Genomic DNA, 16,095 nt, shown 5'->3' with positions numbered 1-16,095 from the left:
ACATTATTGGGATGGCAAGCTAAACTCAGCAAAAAAAGAAACGTCCTCTCACTGTCAACTGCGTTTTATTTTCAGCAAACTTAACATGTGTAAATATTTGTATGAACGTAAAGTTTCAACAACTGAGACAAACTGAACAAGTTCCCCAGACGTGACTAACAGAAATGGAATAATGTGTCCCTGAACAAAGGGGGGGGGGGGGGGGGTCAAAATCAACAGTAACAGTCAGTATCTGGTGTGGCCACCAGCTGCATTAAGTACTGCAATGCATCTCCTCCTCATGGACTGCACCTGATTTGTTCATGCTGTGAGATGTTACCCCACTCTTCCACCAAGGCACCTGCAAGTTCCCGGACATTTCTGGGGGGAATGGCCCTAGCCCTCTGATCCAACAGATCCCAGATGTGCTCAATGGGATTGAGACCCAGGCTCTTCGCTGGCCATGGCAGAACATTGACATTCCTGTCTTGCAGGAAATCACGCACAGAACGAGCAGTATGGCCGGTGGCATTGTCATGCTGGAAGGTCATGGCAGGATGAGCCTGCAGGAAGGGTACCACATGAGGGAGGAGGATGTCTTCCCTGTAATGCACAGCGTTGAGAGTGCCTGCAATGACAACAAGCTCAGTCCGATGACGATGTGACACACCGCCTCAGACCATGATGGACCCTCCACCTCCAAATTGATCACGCTCCAGAGTACAGCCTCGTGTAACGCTCATTCCTTTGACGATAAACGCAAATCTGACTATCACCCCTGGTGAGACAAAACCGTGACTTGTCAGTGAAGAGCACTTTTTGACAGTCCTGTCTGGTCCAGCGATGGTGGGTTTGTGCCCATAGGTGATGTTGTTGCCGGTGATGTCTGGTGAGGACCTGCCTTAGAACAAGCCTACAAGCCCTCAGTCCAGCCTCTCTCAGCCTATTGCGGACAGTCTGAGCACTGATTGAGGGATGGTGCGTTCCTTGTGGAACTCTGGTAGTTGTTGTTGCCGTCCTGTACCTGTCCCGCAGGTGTGATGTTCGGGTGCACCGATCCTGTGCAGGTGTTACACGTGGTCTGCCACTGCGAGGATGATCAGCTGTCCATCCTGTCTCCCAGTTAGTGCTCTTTTGGGAATCTCACAGTATGGACACTACAATTTATTGCCCTGGCCACATATGCAGTCCTCATGCCTCCTTGCAGCATGCCTAAAGCACATTCACGCAGATGAGCAGGGACCGTGGGCATCTTGCTTTTGGTGTTTTTCAGAGTCAGTAGAAAGGCCTCTTTAGTGTCCTAAGTTTTCATAACTGTGACCTTAATTGCCTACCCTTAAGTTGTTAGTGTCTTAATGACCGTTCCACAGGTGCATGTTCATTAATTGTTTATGGTTCATTGAACAAGCATGGGAAACTGTTTAAACCCTTTACAATGAAGATCTGTGAAGTTATTTGGACTTTTACGAATGATCTTTGAAAGACGGGGTCCTGAAAAAGGGACGTTTCTTTTTTTGTAGAGTTTACTAGCTACCATAATGTCAATGCGGTAGTAGCCCGCGCTACAGTTTATAGTTCCTTCAGCTGTGTAAAGATGTTGGTCAGGGTTAGCTTCTAACTAGCTAGCAACAGGATGAGCTAGTTAACGTTAGCATTATGCTACAGATTGAATGCAACTGGCTAGTAGCAACACTTTGTTAGCTACACAGCCTACACAACAAACGCCATTCATGGCGATTTAAAATATATTTATAACTTTTCGTACCATTACATGTTTCCTCAAGTTTGACAGAGTTTTTGTAGGCAGGCACCTCCATCTTTGGTAAGCAGAGCTTACATTCCATAATTACACCTTGTTTCTCTGCTAGATGCTGGTGTTCTTTGAGATGCGGCCAGGGATTTCCTTCCTCATGGTCTTCAGAAGACCCGGCCACTGGCTCGGTTTCTGTGTCTTCTCCTGAACCTGCTCAATCTCGTTAGGCTCCATTTATTTTTCAAGTTGATTAGGAAACCTTTTTTTTTTCATGGCACGTATTTTTTTTAAAACATTTTTTACACTGTTAGAAAATCCTACGACTGATCATTTGGTTTGCATACACAGCTGTGATTGGGCTGTTTTGCGCGATGCGTGAAATTGAATTGTATTGGTCCATCTGGTCATGTTCCTTGTCACTGACGAACTGACGAACAAGTGAACAGTTCTAGCTGCTACAAAAGGTGCGAACTTTATGCTTGCCATGATGTGTATCCTTTTCTAGATTGTACTCTGTAATGGATGGTTTTGAAAATGTACTTAAGTAAAAGTACAGCCTTTGAAAAATACTCGAAGTACAAGTACACAGAAAAGCTACTCAATTACAGGAATGTGAGTAGTTGTAATTTGTTACTTCCACCCCTGCGTTTAGAATACCGATTCTTAGTTCAATAAGATCTTAGCTGAGAATTAATCAAGGATTCTAATATTTTTGCTACAGTTAATGTAGTGGTCAGTGGTAGTTGGTGGACAGGAATGTCAGCTATGCACCCTATTGAGGCAGACAGGACAGACAGCGGACAGCTTGACTCTAGTGGCACCAACCAATGACACCACAGTATGAGGGAGAGAAAGGGAGTATATGGGGGGAAGAGGAGCTCCGGAGGGGAGGATGACTGGAAGGGACGGACGGGCCTATTGAGGCATTAATACAATATCCAATCACTCAATGATGCACACTGGTATTTAAGTCAACACACACATTCCCAAGTACATCAATAGTATGGTGGTTTACTGTTTGCACTTGGCTAGGTATAGACTGTGGGAGACTTTTAATGGGAAATTATGTTGCTAATGATTATCCGTTGTCCCAGACAAAATAATATTAACACAACAACCTGTTGTAAGTCATTCTCAGGGTTGGTAAAACGAGTGCATCCTAGAAATTAATCAGCACCCACACAAACCACTACATTTAATTGGCCTTATTTAAAATATACATTTGAATTTGTTTCTGTTGACAGGATTCTGTTAGTTTGAATGACAAATTAGTCACATTGTCTTTTTGATCCTCCCTTCTCAGGAGTTTTGTTTAGACTATGGTATATTTAAGTAGTCGTGTTTTTCTTTCAACACAGCAATGGCTGTGCTGGGGCTGACATGATTACATGTAAACTTGTGAAACATGTCTAACAACCTCGCTCTCCTCCTCTTCCCCCTCTCCCTCTCTCCCTCTTTCCCTCCTCTCCCTCTCCCCCCCCCCCTCCCTCTCTCCAACCCTGCAGAGAAAACAACTACTGCCAATGCAGAGGAGGTACAGAAAGCACACGTCTCGTCAACAGGCCAAAGTGTTATTGACAAAGACGCTCTTGGACCAATGATGCTCGAGGTGGGTGTGAGCAACGCACACTATTCACAACACCGACTCACTTTGGATCATGTGATCCTTTACCTTGAACACACACAAGTCACATAATTAGCAGGACTTGTGAAATCGACACATTTAAAATATATAGGGGGGTATAACTCCCCCAGCATGGGGTTGTAGCTAACGCCCCTGCAAGTTTGGTAGTGCACGATAGAACAAAAAGTAAATCCTCACACTGGTATAATGCTCCCAAAATGTGTAATAAGACAGCATTTCGACTGAAAACTGGGTTTTCGTCAGGACAAGTTGTTCACCAATGCACTAGCCTGGTCCTCATATGATGAGACAGAGGGGTCCCTCTATCTATAAGCAGGGGAAGTGGTCATCAGTGAGTGGCTGCCAGTGTTATTCTCCAGTTTTGTCTAATCTGTTGTCGGTGGGTATTTATTCTCCCTCTGGCTCATACGTCACTGCATTCAGACAGTGGCTGCGTCACAAATGGCACCCTATTCCCCACATAGTGAATAGGGTGCCATTTTAAATGGCCTATGTCATGGCATTGACACAGTAGACTCTAAATATAACTGCTGCGGCCGGTTGTCCGCGCTGTTTGAAGTGGTGCAGGTTGGGAGCAGGGACAATTCACAGCCGGGCTGCTGACGTGGTGGAGGAGAGGATTACTCATCAGTCCTGACGGTAACCAACCATGGGCCATAAAGCAAACTCTGAGAAACCTCTCTGTAGCTGCCAAGAGGACAGGCGATTTACCCGAAATCTTAGCTTTTAAAACCAGTTTCTGTCTATGAAGAGTTCCAACTGTGTTTTCTATTGCACACAGAATAGCTGCAGTAGCACCATGGCTAAAGCAAATTGATAGAGGAAGAGTATTCCTCTTTTAATCGTGTTAGTGTTTCAAGCATAGTTTTACCCTAGTTTGACCCATTTGTCATTGTAGTTTAGTTACATTGTGTACAACCCAAACCCACTAATATGACAGCGAATTGTTGCCAGGCCAGAATAAGCGAGTACAGGCTTCGGCTCAGGGAATGCGTTTAATGGCCTAGCTGTCTTGTACACACTCTCCCGTCCTAACACACACACACACACACACACACACACACACACTGTCTCTGGCTGAGACTTCCTTTTCTCTAAGCTATTTAGTTAGTTCACTGAGGATGATGAGCCTGTTGCTACACAATGCTCTCAGTTGAGTCGGTTCGCTATGCAGTAATGCATGGTTATACTGTACGGTTATATTCCGACTTGACTGTTCGACTTGCGTGCCGTCATGTTTTAATGATGAAGCCCACGATGCATCCCAAATGGCATCCTATTCTCTATATATCATGCACTACTTTGGATCAGAAGCCTATGGGCCCTGGTAAAAAGTAGTGCACTATAAAGGAAATAAGGTGCCACTAACTCACTTTTCACATGCTGTTAGCTAGCCCATTTTACGTCCAATCATTCCCTGCTAAAGTGTTGATCTCAGAGCATGTCTTTAGTATGGTTGCTTTGTGCTGCTCAGCCATAATTGACTATCATTTTGTGTGGAACTTAACTACTTATGCCCTTCGTAATGGCTGTATAGTAGAAATACGGGTGTCTGTTTGTAAAAATAAAATGTATATGTTTTTTATAATATTCCGTAGATGATGGCTCCCTATTTTGTATCCTCACTGTAATTAGCCAGTGTTCTTAGAGCCATGTCTCAGTAATATCACATAAATCTCCTCCTAACCCATTGGACCCCAGGCCCTGGATCAACACCATGCTTGCATCCCAAATGGTACCCTATTCCCTATGCACTACTGTCCAGGCCCCATAGGACTCTGGTCAATAGAAGTGCACTATATAGGGAATAGAACATCATTTGGGACACAATAGATAACAACCCTGGATATACCAAAGGTAGCTGATGTTTCTCCCATTTTCTATACTCTGTCTACAGTTTCTGTCAATTCAGTAATAACCTTCTTCCTGTACTCCCTCGCCGACCTAATTGGTGTTTTTGTGTATATCAAAATACACATTTCTGTCTTGTATGGATCAGTTAAGTGTTCTTCTTCTAATAAGCCTCATCTTCTCCCAATGCCTTCCTCCACAGGCGCTGGACGGGTTCTTCTTTGTGGTGAACATGGAGGGGAACATTGTGTTTGTGTCGGAGAACGTGACTCAGTACCTGCAGTATAACCAGGAGGAGCTGATGAACACCAGCGTCTACAGCGTCCTGCACGTAGGAGACCACGCAGAGTTCATCAAGAACCTGCTGCCCAAGTCCCTGGGTGAGTTGAGTACCCCCTCACACTCACTGTGACCCATCTATCAAATATATAAACTTTTGCGATTAATGTCTAAATTTTTTATTTATTTTTATTTATTTCACCTTTATTTAACCAGGTAGGCAAGTTGAGAACAAGTTCTCATTTACAATTGCGACCTGGCCAAGATAAAGCAAAGCAGTTCGACAACATACAAAAACACAGAGTTACAAATGGAGTAAAACAACATACAATCAATGATGCAGTAGAAAAAAATAAGACTATATACAATGTGAGCAAATGATGTGAGATAATGGAGGTAAAGGCAAAAAAATGCCATGGTGGCAAAGTAAATAAAGTATGGCAAGAAAAAACACTGGAATGGTAGATTTGTAGTTTGAAGAAAGTTAAAAGTTAAAATATAAATAATATGGTGCAAAGGAGCAAAATAAATAAAATAAATAAATACAGTAGGGGAAAAGGTAGTAGTTTGGGCTCAATTAAAGATGGGCTATGTACAGGTGCAGTGATCTGTGAGCTGCTCTGACAGCTGGTGCTTAAAGCTAGTGAGGGAGATAAGTGTTTCCAGTTTTAGAGATTTTTGTAGTTCGTTCCAATCATTGGCAGCTGAGAACTGGAAGGAGAGACGACCAAAGGAGGAGTTGTAAATCATCTATAAGTAATTTAATTCAGTTGAACATAAAGTGTGAAAATGCTAATATAGGTACCATTGACTTGCATTGGATTTGTGTCACAAATGCTAAAAAGATAGGCCAGGTAAACAAAACCAAAGCATTGGTTGCTGTCAGACCTTCTTTAAGAAGATTTTAGATCGCCAGTGAATGAGTCAATTATGACTGAGACAGGAAATTAGGATTTGATATTCGGTGCAGGTAAGTTGATCGTTTTGACCTTTTGCCCACTGTGTGTGCCCCCTAGTGAACTGCAGAGCACCGCGGTCCAGTGAGAACCCCAACAGGAATAGCCACACGTTTAACTGCCGCATGCTGGTCAACCCCCACGGGCCCTGGGAGGGAGGTGAGCAGGAGCCCCAGGACCAGGAGGTGCAGCAGAAGTATGAGACCATGCAGTGTTTTGCCGTGTCCGAGCCAAAGTCCATCAAAGAGGAGGGAGAAGGTACATAAATGTTTGTTTACCATCAAATCAAACTTGAGTTGAAAACACACTTTACACAAAAAAAATGAATGATTAACATAAGAGGTGAATAAAAGAAAAAGGATGTTTACTGTCATCATGAAGTACCTTTATAATCAGTTATCCACTCCCCTGTCTTCCCATGAGGGGTTAATGCTGAACACTTGGAATGATGTCTTCTGTCTGAGTAAATGTCACTAAATCTTCCAACATGGAACATTAATATGTTTGTGTCAGATGTTACATGTGCACTTCAAGAGCACTACACTCTGCATTCCTAAAATGATTTGTTTTAGAGTTTTTCCTATTTTGGATGCTATTATTAGTATGATTATCACAAGAATACACTTTGTGGTCAGCCATATTGGAGTGCTGAAGCTTTGGTTTGGACAGAAATCACAGACTTGGGTCGTGTTTATTAGTGCAAAAAATTTTACAATGAAAAACAAGCGTTCCTTATTGGACATGTGCAGGTAGTCCCTCCCCTTTTCAGCCTGTTTGTTTCCGTTCGTTCCTAGTGAATACGGCACTGTGTGGTTGGATGTCTTCTCCTCTCCGTTCATCTCCGTCTCTCCAGTGTCCTGTCCTCCTTTAGATTCCTGTCATCCGTCAGACACATCCTCAGAGAGGACCATGGGACGTCTAATTAATGTCTGCCACTTCCTCCTTTCCCTTGGAACTCCCAGGGAAATATGTCTGTCTAATTTTAGTACCGCCATCCATTCGCCACTGCTTCCAAGATATTCTGCAAAAAAAAATATTTTGACATTGAAACCGCATGATGGCTGCAAATTCAATGGAGACGTATTGATGTTGAGTAAGGACAGTAGCTAAGAGTTGAGGCAGGGTGTGAACTGAACATCGCCAAGTTGTATCACCTACTGCCTCCAACCAAGAGGATAAGTTGGAGGTCATGTTCATGAACTTGGGCTACTTCTAGGTAAAGCTTTTAATATGTTTGTTTTTGGTTTTCCTCGTAAAGATTTCCAGTCTTGCCTGATCTGTGTAGCACGAAGGGTTCCTGTCAAAGAGAGGCCCATGCTCCCAACGTACGAGAGCTTTACCACCAGGCAGGATCTCCAAGGTAGGGGACAACTGCTACTGTACTGTATTCATCTGTACTAAATAAGTCATCACCTCTGTGGGTTGGGTCTCAGAGTTTCATCATTCGCATTCAATGTTTGTTTGAAATCTACATTAGGATCACAATTCTGACACCAGTTGAATAGCCTATGTGCAATGAAGCCATTGTCTCATGTCAGAAGGCCGTTTGTCTGATAACTTGCAAGTACTGATGGGATATCTAAAAAGAAGTCGGTCTACAATGTGCTGTCCTAACATTTGAAAATGTTACCAAGGTGATATCGTCCACTTTCAACCCCCTTTCATCCTCAAGAGTCAGAGTAAATCTTACCAAAAACTATAAACCCGTAATATACGTGTTTTTTTTCATGAGCACGTCTTCACTAGCTAAATCCAAGTCTAGTTGAGGTGTTTTGTGGTGGTAGAATCAGTATTTATGAAATTCAAAATGTGCACAAAAATTGGCTAGCTAACGTGTCTGCTTGCTTGCTGAACCAGTCTCAAATCATTGCTAACAATGCCAATTCACATACTCAATGTTGAATACTCTAACTAAGCATAGTGAAGTTCTAGCTAATGCAGAGTTTTCATGATACCTGTTGTGATTAGTGCACCGAGTTCCACAGCAGAGCTGACTGCTCTCGGCGACGTTATCGCATTGGCCAAATGATACAAAGTAGCGAGGCACAGTTCCAGCTATCAGATGCTGATTTTTGAGAACAGTCTCATAACTTTGATGCCTTACAATTTAATCAACAAGCTGGCAAACTAGCTACCGTATGGCCATTCAAACAAGCTTGCACTAGGCTGCTAGTTACAGCATGGTTTGTTGTAGTAGCTAGTGCGTCATATCTTCCGAGAGCGGCGTGATTTTCAGAATTAGGAACTAGTGTTAGGCGGATGAGCATAATCTTGATTTTTAGAGCCGAGTTCCACGTCCTACAAGAAAGATGGGTTGAGGGACGAGCGTTGCGTAGGAGTGATGCGACCTGACGTAAGACAATGCAATGAAGCATTGTGCTTCTTTCTGCTTTGCTTGCTGTTCGGGTTTTTGGCAGGGTAATTAATTGTAAATCACTTTGACTACATGCTGATGTAAAAATGTATTAATAAAATAAAGTTGTTTCATTGATTGAAGCTGGGGAAACTAACTTAGCATTGTAATCGTAGGTAAGATCACGTCGCTGGACACCAGTCTGCTGAGAGCCTCCATGAAGCCAGGCTGGGAGGACCTGGTCAGGAGGTGCATCCAAATGTTCCACCTGCAGAACGACGGGGAGATGTCATTTGCCAAAAAGCATCAGCAAGAAGGTACGTCTCACGGGATCTCTAGGCCTTTGATCTTCTGTTGATTAATGCCCAAATTTGAAAGCAGGTCATGAAATCTCTCTCTCCCCCATATCTCTCTTTCCATCCCTCTCTCTCCAGTCCTGAGACAGGGCCATGCGTTCAGCCCTCTGTATCGCTTCTCCCTGTCCGACGGTACCATTGTGTCGGCCCACACCAAGAGCAAGCTGGTGCGCTCCCCTGCCACCAACGAACCTCAGCTCTACATGTCCCTCCACATCCTCCAGAGGTACGTCTCCCCTGAAAACCACCTCTCTCTAGTTCAGGGTTATTCAACCAGGGGTCACGGAGGTACTGCGGTGGGGGGGGCTGCGAAAATGTGAATTTTATTTTATTGTCTTTAGTTATAATGCTTGCAACAACAGAATAAACACATTTTTTGTTACTTATCTACAGTGGAAGAGAATATATTATTTCTAATGATGTCCGCTTCATTTCACAACTCCTAATATAGAGTTGAAGTCGGAAGGTTACATACACTTAGGTTGGAGTCATTAAAACTCGTTTTTCAACCACTCCACAAATTTCTTGTTAATTAACAAACTATAATTTTGGCAAGTCGGTTAGGACATCTACTTCGTGCATGACACAAGTCATTTTTCCAACAATTGTTTACAGACAGATTATTTCACTTATAATTCACTGTATCACAATTCCAGTGGGTCAGAAGTTTACATACACTAAGTTGACTGCCTTTAAATAGCTTGGAAAATTCCAGAAAATTATGTCATGGCTTTAGAAGCTTCTGATAGGCTAATTGACATAATTTGAGTCAATTGGAGGTGTACCTGTGGATGTATTTCAAGGCCTACCTTCAAACTCAGTGCCTTTTTGCTTGACATCATGGGAAAGCTGAACCTCGGCAAGACGGAGCTGCTCCTCCTCCCAGGGAAGGACTGCCCGTTCCATGATCTCGCCATCACGGTTGACAACTCCCTTGTGTCCTCCTCCCAGAGTGCTAAGAACCTTGGTGTGACCCTGGACAACACCCTGTCGTTCTCCACTAACATCAAGGCGGTGACCCGATCCTGTAGGTTCATGCTCTACAACATTCGCAGAGTACGACCCTGCCTCACACAGGAAGCGGCGCAGGTCCTAGTCCAGGCACTTGTCATCTCCCGTCTGGATTACTGCAACTCGCTGTTGGCTGGGCTCCCTGCCTGTGCCATTAAACCCCTACAACTCATCCAGAACGCCGCAGCCCGTCTGGTGTTCAACCTTCCCAAGTTCTCTCACGTCACCCCGCTCCTCCGCTCTCTCCACTGGCTTCCAGTTGAAGCTCGCATCCGCTACAAGTCCATGCTGCTTGCCTACGGAGCTGTGAGGGGCACTGCACCTCCGTACCTTCAGGCTCTGATCAGGCCCTACACCCAAACAAGGGCACTGCGTTCATCCACCTCTGGCCTGCTCGCCTCCCTACCTCTGAAGAAGCACAGCTCCCGCTCAGCCCAGTCAAAACTGTTCGCTGCTCTGGCACCCCAATGGTGGAACAAGCTCCCTCACGACGCCAGGACAGCGGAGTCAATCACCACCTTCCGGAGACACCTGAAACACCACCTCTTTAAGGAATACCTGGGATAGGATAAAGTAATCCTTCTACCCCCCCCCCCCCCCCCCCGAAAGATTTAGATGCACTATTGTAAAGTGGTTGTTCCACTGGATATCTTAAGGTGAATGCACCAATTTGTAAGTCGCTCTGGATAAGAGCGTCTGCTAAATGACTTAAATGTAAATGTAAAATCAAAAGAAATCAGCTACAATTGTAGACCTCCACAAGTCTGGTTCATCTTTGGGAGCAATTTCCAAATGCCTGAAGGTACCACGTTCATCTGTACAAACAATGGTACACAAGTATAAACACCATGGGAACACGCAGCCGTCATACCACTCAGGAAAGAGACGCGTTCTGTCTCCTAGAGATGAACGAACTTTGGTGCAAAAAGTGCAAATCAATCCCAGAAGAACAGCAAAGGACCTTGTGAAGATGCTGGAGGAAACGGGTACAAAAGTATCTATATCCACTGTAAAATGAGTCCAATATTGACATAACCTGAAAGGCCCTCAGCAAGGAAGAAGCCACTGTGCCAAAACCGCCATTAAAAAAGCCAGACTACGATTTACAACTGCACATGGGGACAATGATTGTACTTTTTGGAGAAATGTCCTCTGGTCTGATGAAACAAAAATAGAACTGTTTGGCCATAATGACCATCGTTATGTTTGGAGGAAAAAGGGGGAGGCTTGCAAGCTGAAGAACGCCCTCCCAACGGTGAAGCACGGGGTGGCAGCATCATGTTGTGGGGGTGCTTTGCTGCAGGAGGGACTGGTGCACTTCACAAAATAGATGGCATCATGAGGTAAGAAGATTATGTGGATATATTGAAGCAACATCTCAAGACGTATGTCAGGAAGTTAAAGCTTGGTCGCAAATGGGTCTTCAAAATGGACGATGACCCCAAGCATACTTCCAAAGTTGCGGCAAATGGACAACAAAGTCGAGGTATTGGAGTGGCCATCACAAAGCCCTGACCTCAATTCTATAGAAAATGTGTGGGCAGAACTGAAAAAGAGTGTGTGAGCAAGGAGGCCTACAAACTTGACTTTGTTACACCAGCTCTGTCAGGAGGAATGGGCCAAAATTCACCCAGCTTATTGTGGGAAGCTTGTGGAAGGCTACCCAAAACGTTTGACCCACATTAAACAATTTAAAGGCAATGCTACCGAATACTAATTGAGTGTATGTAAACTTCTGACCCACTGGGAATGTGATGAAAGAAATAAAAGCTGAAATAATTATTTATCTTCTATTATTCTGACATTTCACATTCTTAAAATAAAGTAGTGATCCTAACTGACGTAAGAGGGAATTTTTACTAGGATTAAATGGCAGGAATTGTGAAACTGAGTTTAAATGTATTTGTCTAAGGTGTATGTAAACTTCTGACTTCAACTGTAGATCAAATGACACTAATTGGAGCCAATTGCACTCACTGGAGTATACTACCGTAAAAAAAAAGACGCCTCACAAGTCCTCAACTGCCAGCTTCATTAAATAGTAACCGCAAAACACCAGTCTCAACGTCAATAGTGAAGAGGTGACTCAACCAGTCTCAACGTCAATAGTGAAGAGGTGACTCCGGGATTCTGGCCTTCTAGGCAGAGTTCCTCTGTCCAGTGTCTGTGTTCTTTTGCCCATCTTAATCTTTTCTTTTTATTGGTATGTCTGAGATATGGCCTTTTCTTTGCAACGCTGCCTAGAAGGCCAGCATCCCGGAGTCTTCTCTTCACTTGACGTTGAGACTGGTGTTTTGTGGGTACTATTTAATGAAGCTGCCAGTTGAGGACTTGTGAGGCATCTGTCTCTCAAACTAGACACACTAATGTACTTGTCCTCTTGCTTAGTTGTGCACCGGGGCCTCCCACTCCTCTTTCTATTCTGGTTAGAGCCAGTTTGCGCTGTTCTATGAAGTAGTACACAGCGTTGCACGAGATCTTCAGTTTCTTGGCAATTTCTCACATGGAATAGCCTTAATTTCTCAGAACAAGAATAGACTGACGAGTTTCAGAAGAAAGTTTCTTTGTTTCTGGACATTTTGAGCCTGTAATCAAACCCACAAATGCTGATGCTCCAGATAGTCAACTAGTCTAAAGACCAGTTTTATTGCTTCTTAATCAAAACAACAGTTTTCAGCTGTGCTGACATAATTGCAAAAGGGTTTTCTAATTATCAATTAGCCTTTTAAAATGATAAACTTGGATTAGCTAACACAATGTGCCATTGGAACACAGGAGGGATGGTTGGTGATAATGGGCCTCTGTACGCCTATGTAGATATTCCATTCAGAATCAGCCGTTTCCAGCTACAATAGTCATTAACAATGTCTACACTGTATTTCTGATCAATTTGATGTTATTTTAATGGACAAAAAATGTGCTTTTCTTTCAAAAACAAGGACATTTCTAAGTGACCCCAAACTTTTGAACGGTAGTGTAGGTAAGCTTTCTTGAATTGGACATCCATTTTTCCCAACAAATGGCTAACATTTGTTTAAACAGCTGCTCTTAGCAAAAATGTGTTTGGACTTACTTTTCTAGCTAATAGGCAGTATTACTGTTTACAATTATAGTGTCATTATTTTTCCCTCCCTACATTATCTTCCAAATCTATTCATTTAAAAAAAATGTTGACTACCTTATCATTTACCTGATAAGACATAACATAAAAAAAATGCTAATGTATGTTTGGGGTCACTGGTTTGCCTGGGAGGGGGTCCCTGGGTAAGAGAAGGTTGAAGACCCCTGCTATAGTTCAACACCCAATGTTTGGGCCTCAGCAGCCATTGACATGGACCCCAGGCTGTTCTACTGATTGTAATTCTATGGGTGCATCCACAGAATGGAGGCTCAGTTCATCCCTTGCCACAGCTAATATGATGTGCCCCAACTCTTAAACATAGTCAGGGGCAGGTTGACGAGAGCTCTATATGAGGTGCACTCTGAAATAGTGCACTATCAAGGAAATAGGGTGCCATTTCGGAAGCAACCCCAGTGTTTCACCCGTTTATCTGGCAGCCTTGGGGCAGAGCTCGACAGGAACAGGAAACAATAACAGGACTGTTGTTGAGAATGAGTGGATCAACTGCAAACTTGGCGCTTTCTTGTCTAATTCTCAAACTCATAATGTTTCTTCAGTGCCGTGCACAATGACGCCTTTGTGTTTTTAACTGTGCCTGAAGCTGCTAAAGCTCGCTCGGTGCGTACTGCTGTGGACTGGAGACCCCACTGGCGTTTGAGTTTGCGCTGTCTCATAGGAGGGAACTTTAGTTATTCGCCTACATTATCTTTTATCAGTGTCCATCATGGAAGTACTACTGTGTGAATGGAAAACATTGACAGTGAATGCCATTTTATGCTTTTCTATAGTTTAGCCAGAATGACTGAAAACCGCTTCCTTAAGTATGTCTGAATTCCAAATGGCACCCTATTTCCTTTATAGTGCACGACTTCTGACTAGGGCCCATAGGGCTGTGATCACTTCACTATATAGGTAATAGGGTGCCATTTGAGATTGAGCCTATGATTTATGTCCATCTCCATCCCTAAAGCTGTGTGTCTATTTGATTTGCCCTCTTCCAGGGAGCAGACGATATGTGGGATGAACCCAGACATGTCTGTCCAGGGACAGGGGATGGGGAAGCAGCCAATGAACACTGTGTCTTCACTGACTCCTCCCAGTGTGGGTGGGCTGTCCCCAGGGTTGGGGGGACAGGACACGATGGTTGGCAGCAATACTAACATGGCCACCATGGGTGGACGTTACAGATGCCAGGGGGCTATGAACCGTTCTCCCACTCCTCGGGGTAGCAGCAACTATGCACTCAAGATGGGGATGAACAGCCCTTCGCAGGGCAGCCCCAGTGTGACCTCTCAGGGGGGTCAAGGTGGCGGTGGTACCATGCTGTCCCCACGCCACCGCCAGAGCCCCAGTGTGGCGGGTTGCCCCCACGCTCCTCCCACAGGACCCTTCTCCCCGACGGGCAGCCTGCACTCTCCACAAGGGGTGTGTAACAGCACAGGGGTGGGGAACAACCACAGTGTCTACACTGGTAACAGCTCCCTCAACGCACTTCAGGCCCTCAGCGAATGCCACGGGGTCTCCCAGCAGGGGCAGTCCATTGGGTCACCTGACAGGAAGCCAGGCAACATGCTGCAGATGCAGAGTCCCCCTGGTAGTGGTGGAGCTAGCAGCACTAGTAGCCCCAACCTCAACTCCAGCCTGCTGGCCAACCGCAGCAGCTGCACGTCTGAGATAGAGATGTTTGGAGCGTACGGGGAGCAGTCCCAGCCAGACGGGGAGGAGAGGGAGAACGTGGAGCAGAGGAAGTTGAAAGATGACACCCTCAAGCCTTTTGGAGGATCAGGAGGAGAGCTGACCGAGGCCCAGAAAAGGCTCCTCAACAGTAAGGGCCACACCAAGCTCCTGCAGCTACTCACCAACAAGTCAGAGCACATGGGGCCCTGCTCGCCCCACGGGGCCCCTGGGGGAGGGGAGCCCAACTGTAAGGATCCCGGGATGGGACCAGGGGGCCACAACAACCACTCCACCTCGCTGAAGGAGAAACACAAGATCCTCCATAGACTCCTCCAGAACAGCACGTCCCCGGTGGAGCTGGCCAAGCTGACGGCTGAGGCCACGGGGAAGGAGCTGGGTCAGGGCCAGCAGGACCAGGGAGGACCAGACAGTATGGCTGCCACCATGGCTGAGATGGCCACCAAGCAGGAGCCCATCAGCCCCAAGAAGAAGGACAATGCGCTGCTGCGCTACCTGCTGGACAAGGACGACAACACCATGCAGGAGAAAGGCATCAAGATGGAGCCCGGGACAGAGATGAAACTGGCCAATGTAAAGACTGAGAAGCATGACCCGGGATACAACATGGCAGACCAGGTCAGTAGAGCAGCAATGTGTATGGTCATGATGCACTGTTTGTGTCCCAAATGATACCCTATTCCCCCTATGGGCCCTGGTCAAAGGTAGTGCGCTATATAGGGAATAGGGACACAACCACTGATCGAGAGTCTGAAGTAGGAGGTGGAGGTTGTAGTAAGTCTGTGTTCAGGGGATAAGAGATGGATGGGGAGAGAAACTACAGCCTTTAGTTGTATGCCATATATTTTTTTGAAAATCTCTTGAAATACACTACATTCACAGATCTCTTTCAGCATAGCCACAATATGTGAGTTCCAATTCTCCACCCTTTTCCCAAAGGGTGCACTTGCACACACCATTTTTAACAATGGTGAAGACTCCACTCCAGCCAATGTTTACTCTAATCCAATACTTTTAGATCATGACGGGAAGTGTGCAAGTGCACACTGGGAGATTGTTAGAGAATCGGGACACTGCCCGAGAGGAGGCAGGAGGT

The 16,095-nt window shown here is 45.0% G+C and overlaps 1 protein-coding gene across 7 annotated transcripts in view; it reads left to right on the top strand.

The window, feature by feature from the left end:
* Window positions 1-16,095, top strand: part of LOC115169808 (nuclear receptor coactivator 2) — a 66,940-nt gene that overhangs the window by 29,914 nt on the left and 20,931 nt on the right. For all 7 annotated transcript variants that reach the window (XM_029725779.1, XM_029725775.1, XM_029725778.1 and 4 more), the window contains exons 4-10: window positions 3,238-3,341; window positions 5,431-5,608; window positions 6,524-6,721; window positions 7,722-7,823; window positions 8,993-9,133; window positions 9,251-9,398; window positions 14,306-15,617. In XM_029725779.1, the coding sequence (XP_029581639.1) occupies window positions 3,238-3,341; window positions 5,431-5,608; window positions 6,524-6,721; window positions 7,722-7,823; window positions 8,993-9,133; window positions 9,251-9,398; window positions 14,306-15,617 (2,183 nt within the window). The remainder of the gene's footprint in view (window positions 1-3,237; window positions 3,342-5,430; window positions 5,609-6,523; window positions 6,722-7,721; window positions 7,824-8,992; window positions 9,134-9,250; window positions 9,399-14,305; window positions 15,618-16,095) is intronic.

The sequence above is a fragment of the Salmo trutta genome, chromosome 31 (assembly GCF_901001165.1).
Source record: "Salmo trutta chromosome 31, fSalTru1.1, whole genome shotgun sequence".
Lineage (NCBI taxonomy): Eukaryota > Metazoa > Chordata > Actinopteri > Salmoniformes > Salmonidae > Salmo > Salmo trutta.
Note: the sequence above shows the minus strand (reverse complement) of the source record. Positions and strands in the feature narration are given on the sequence as shown.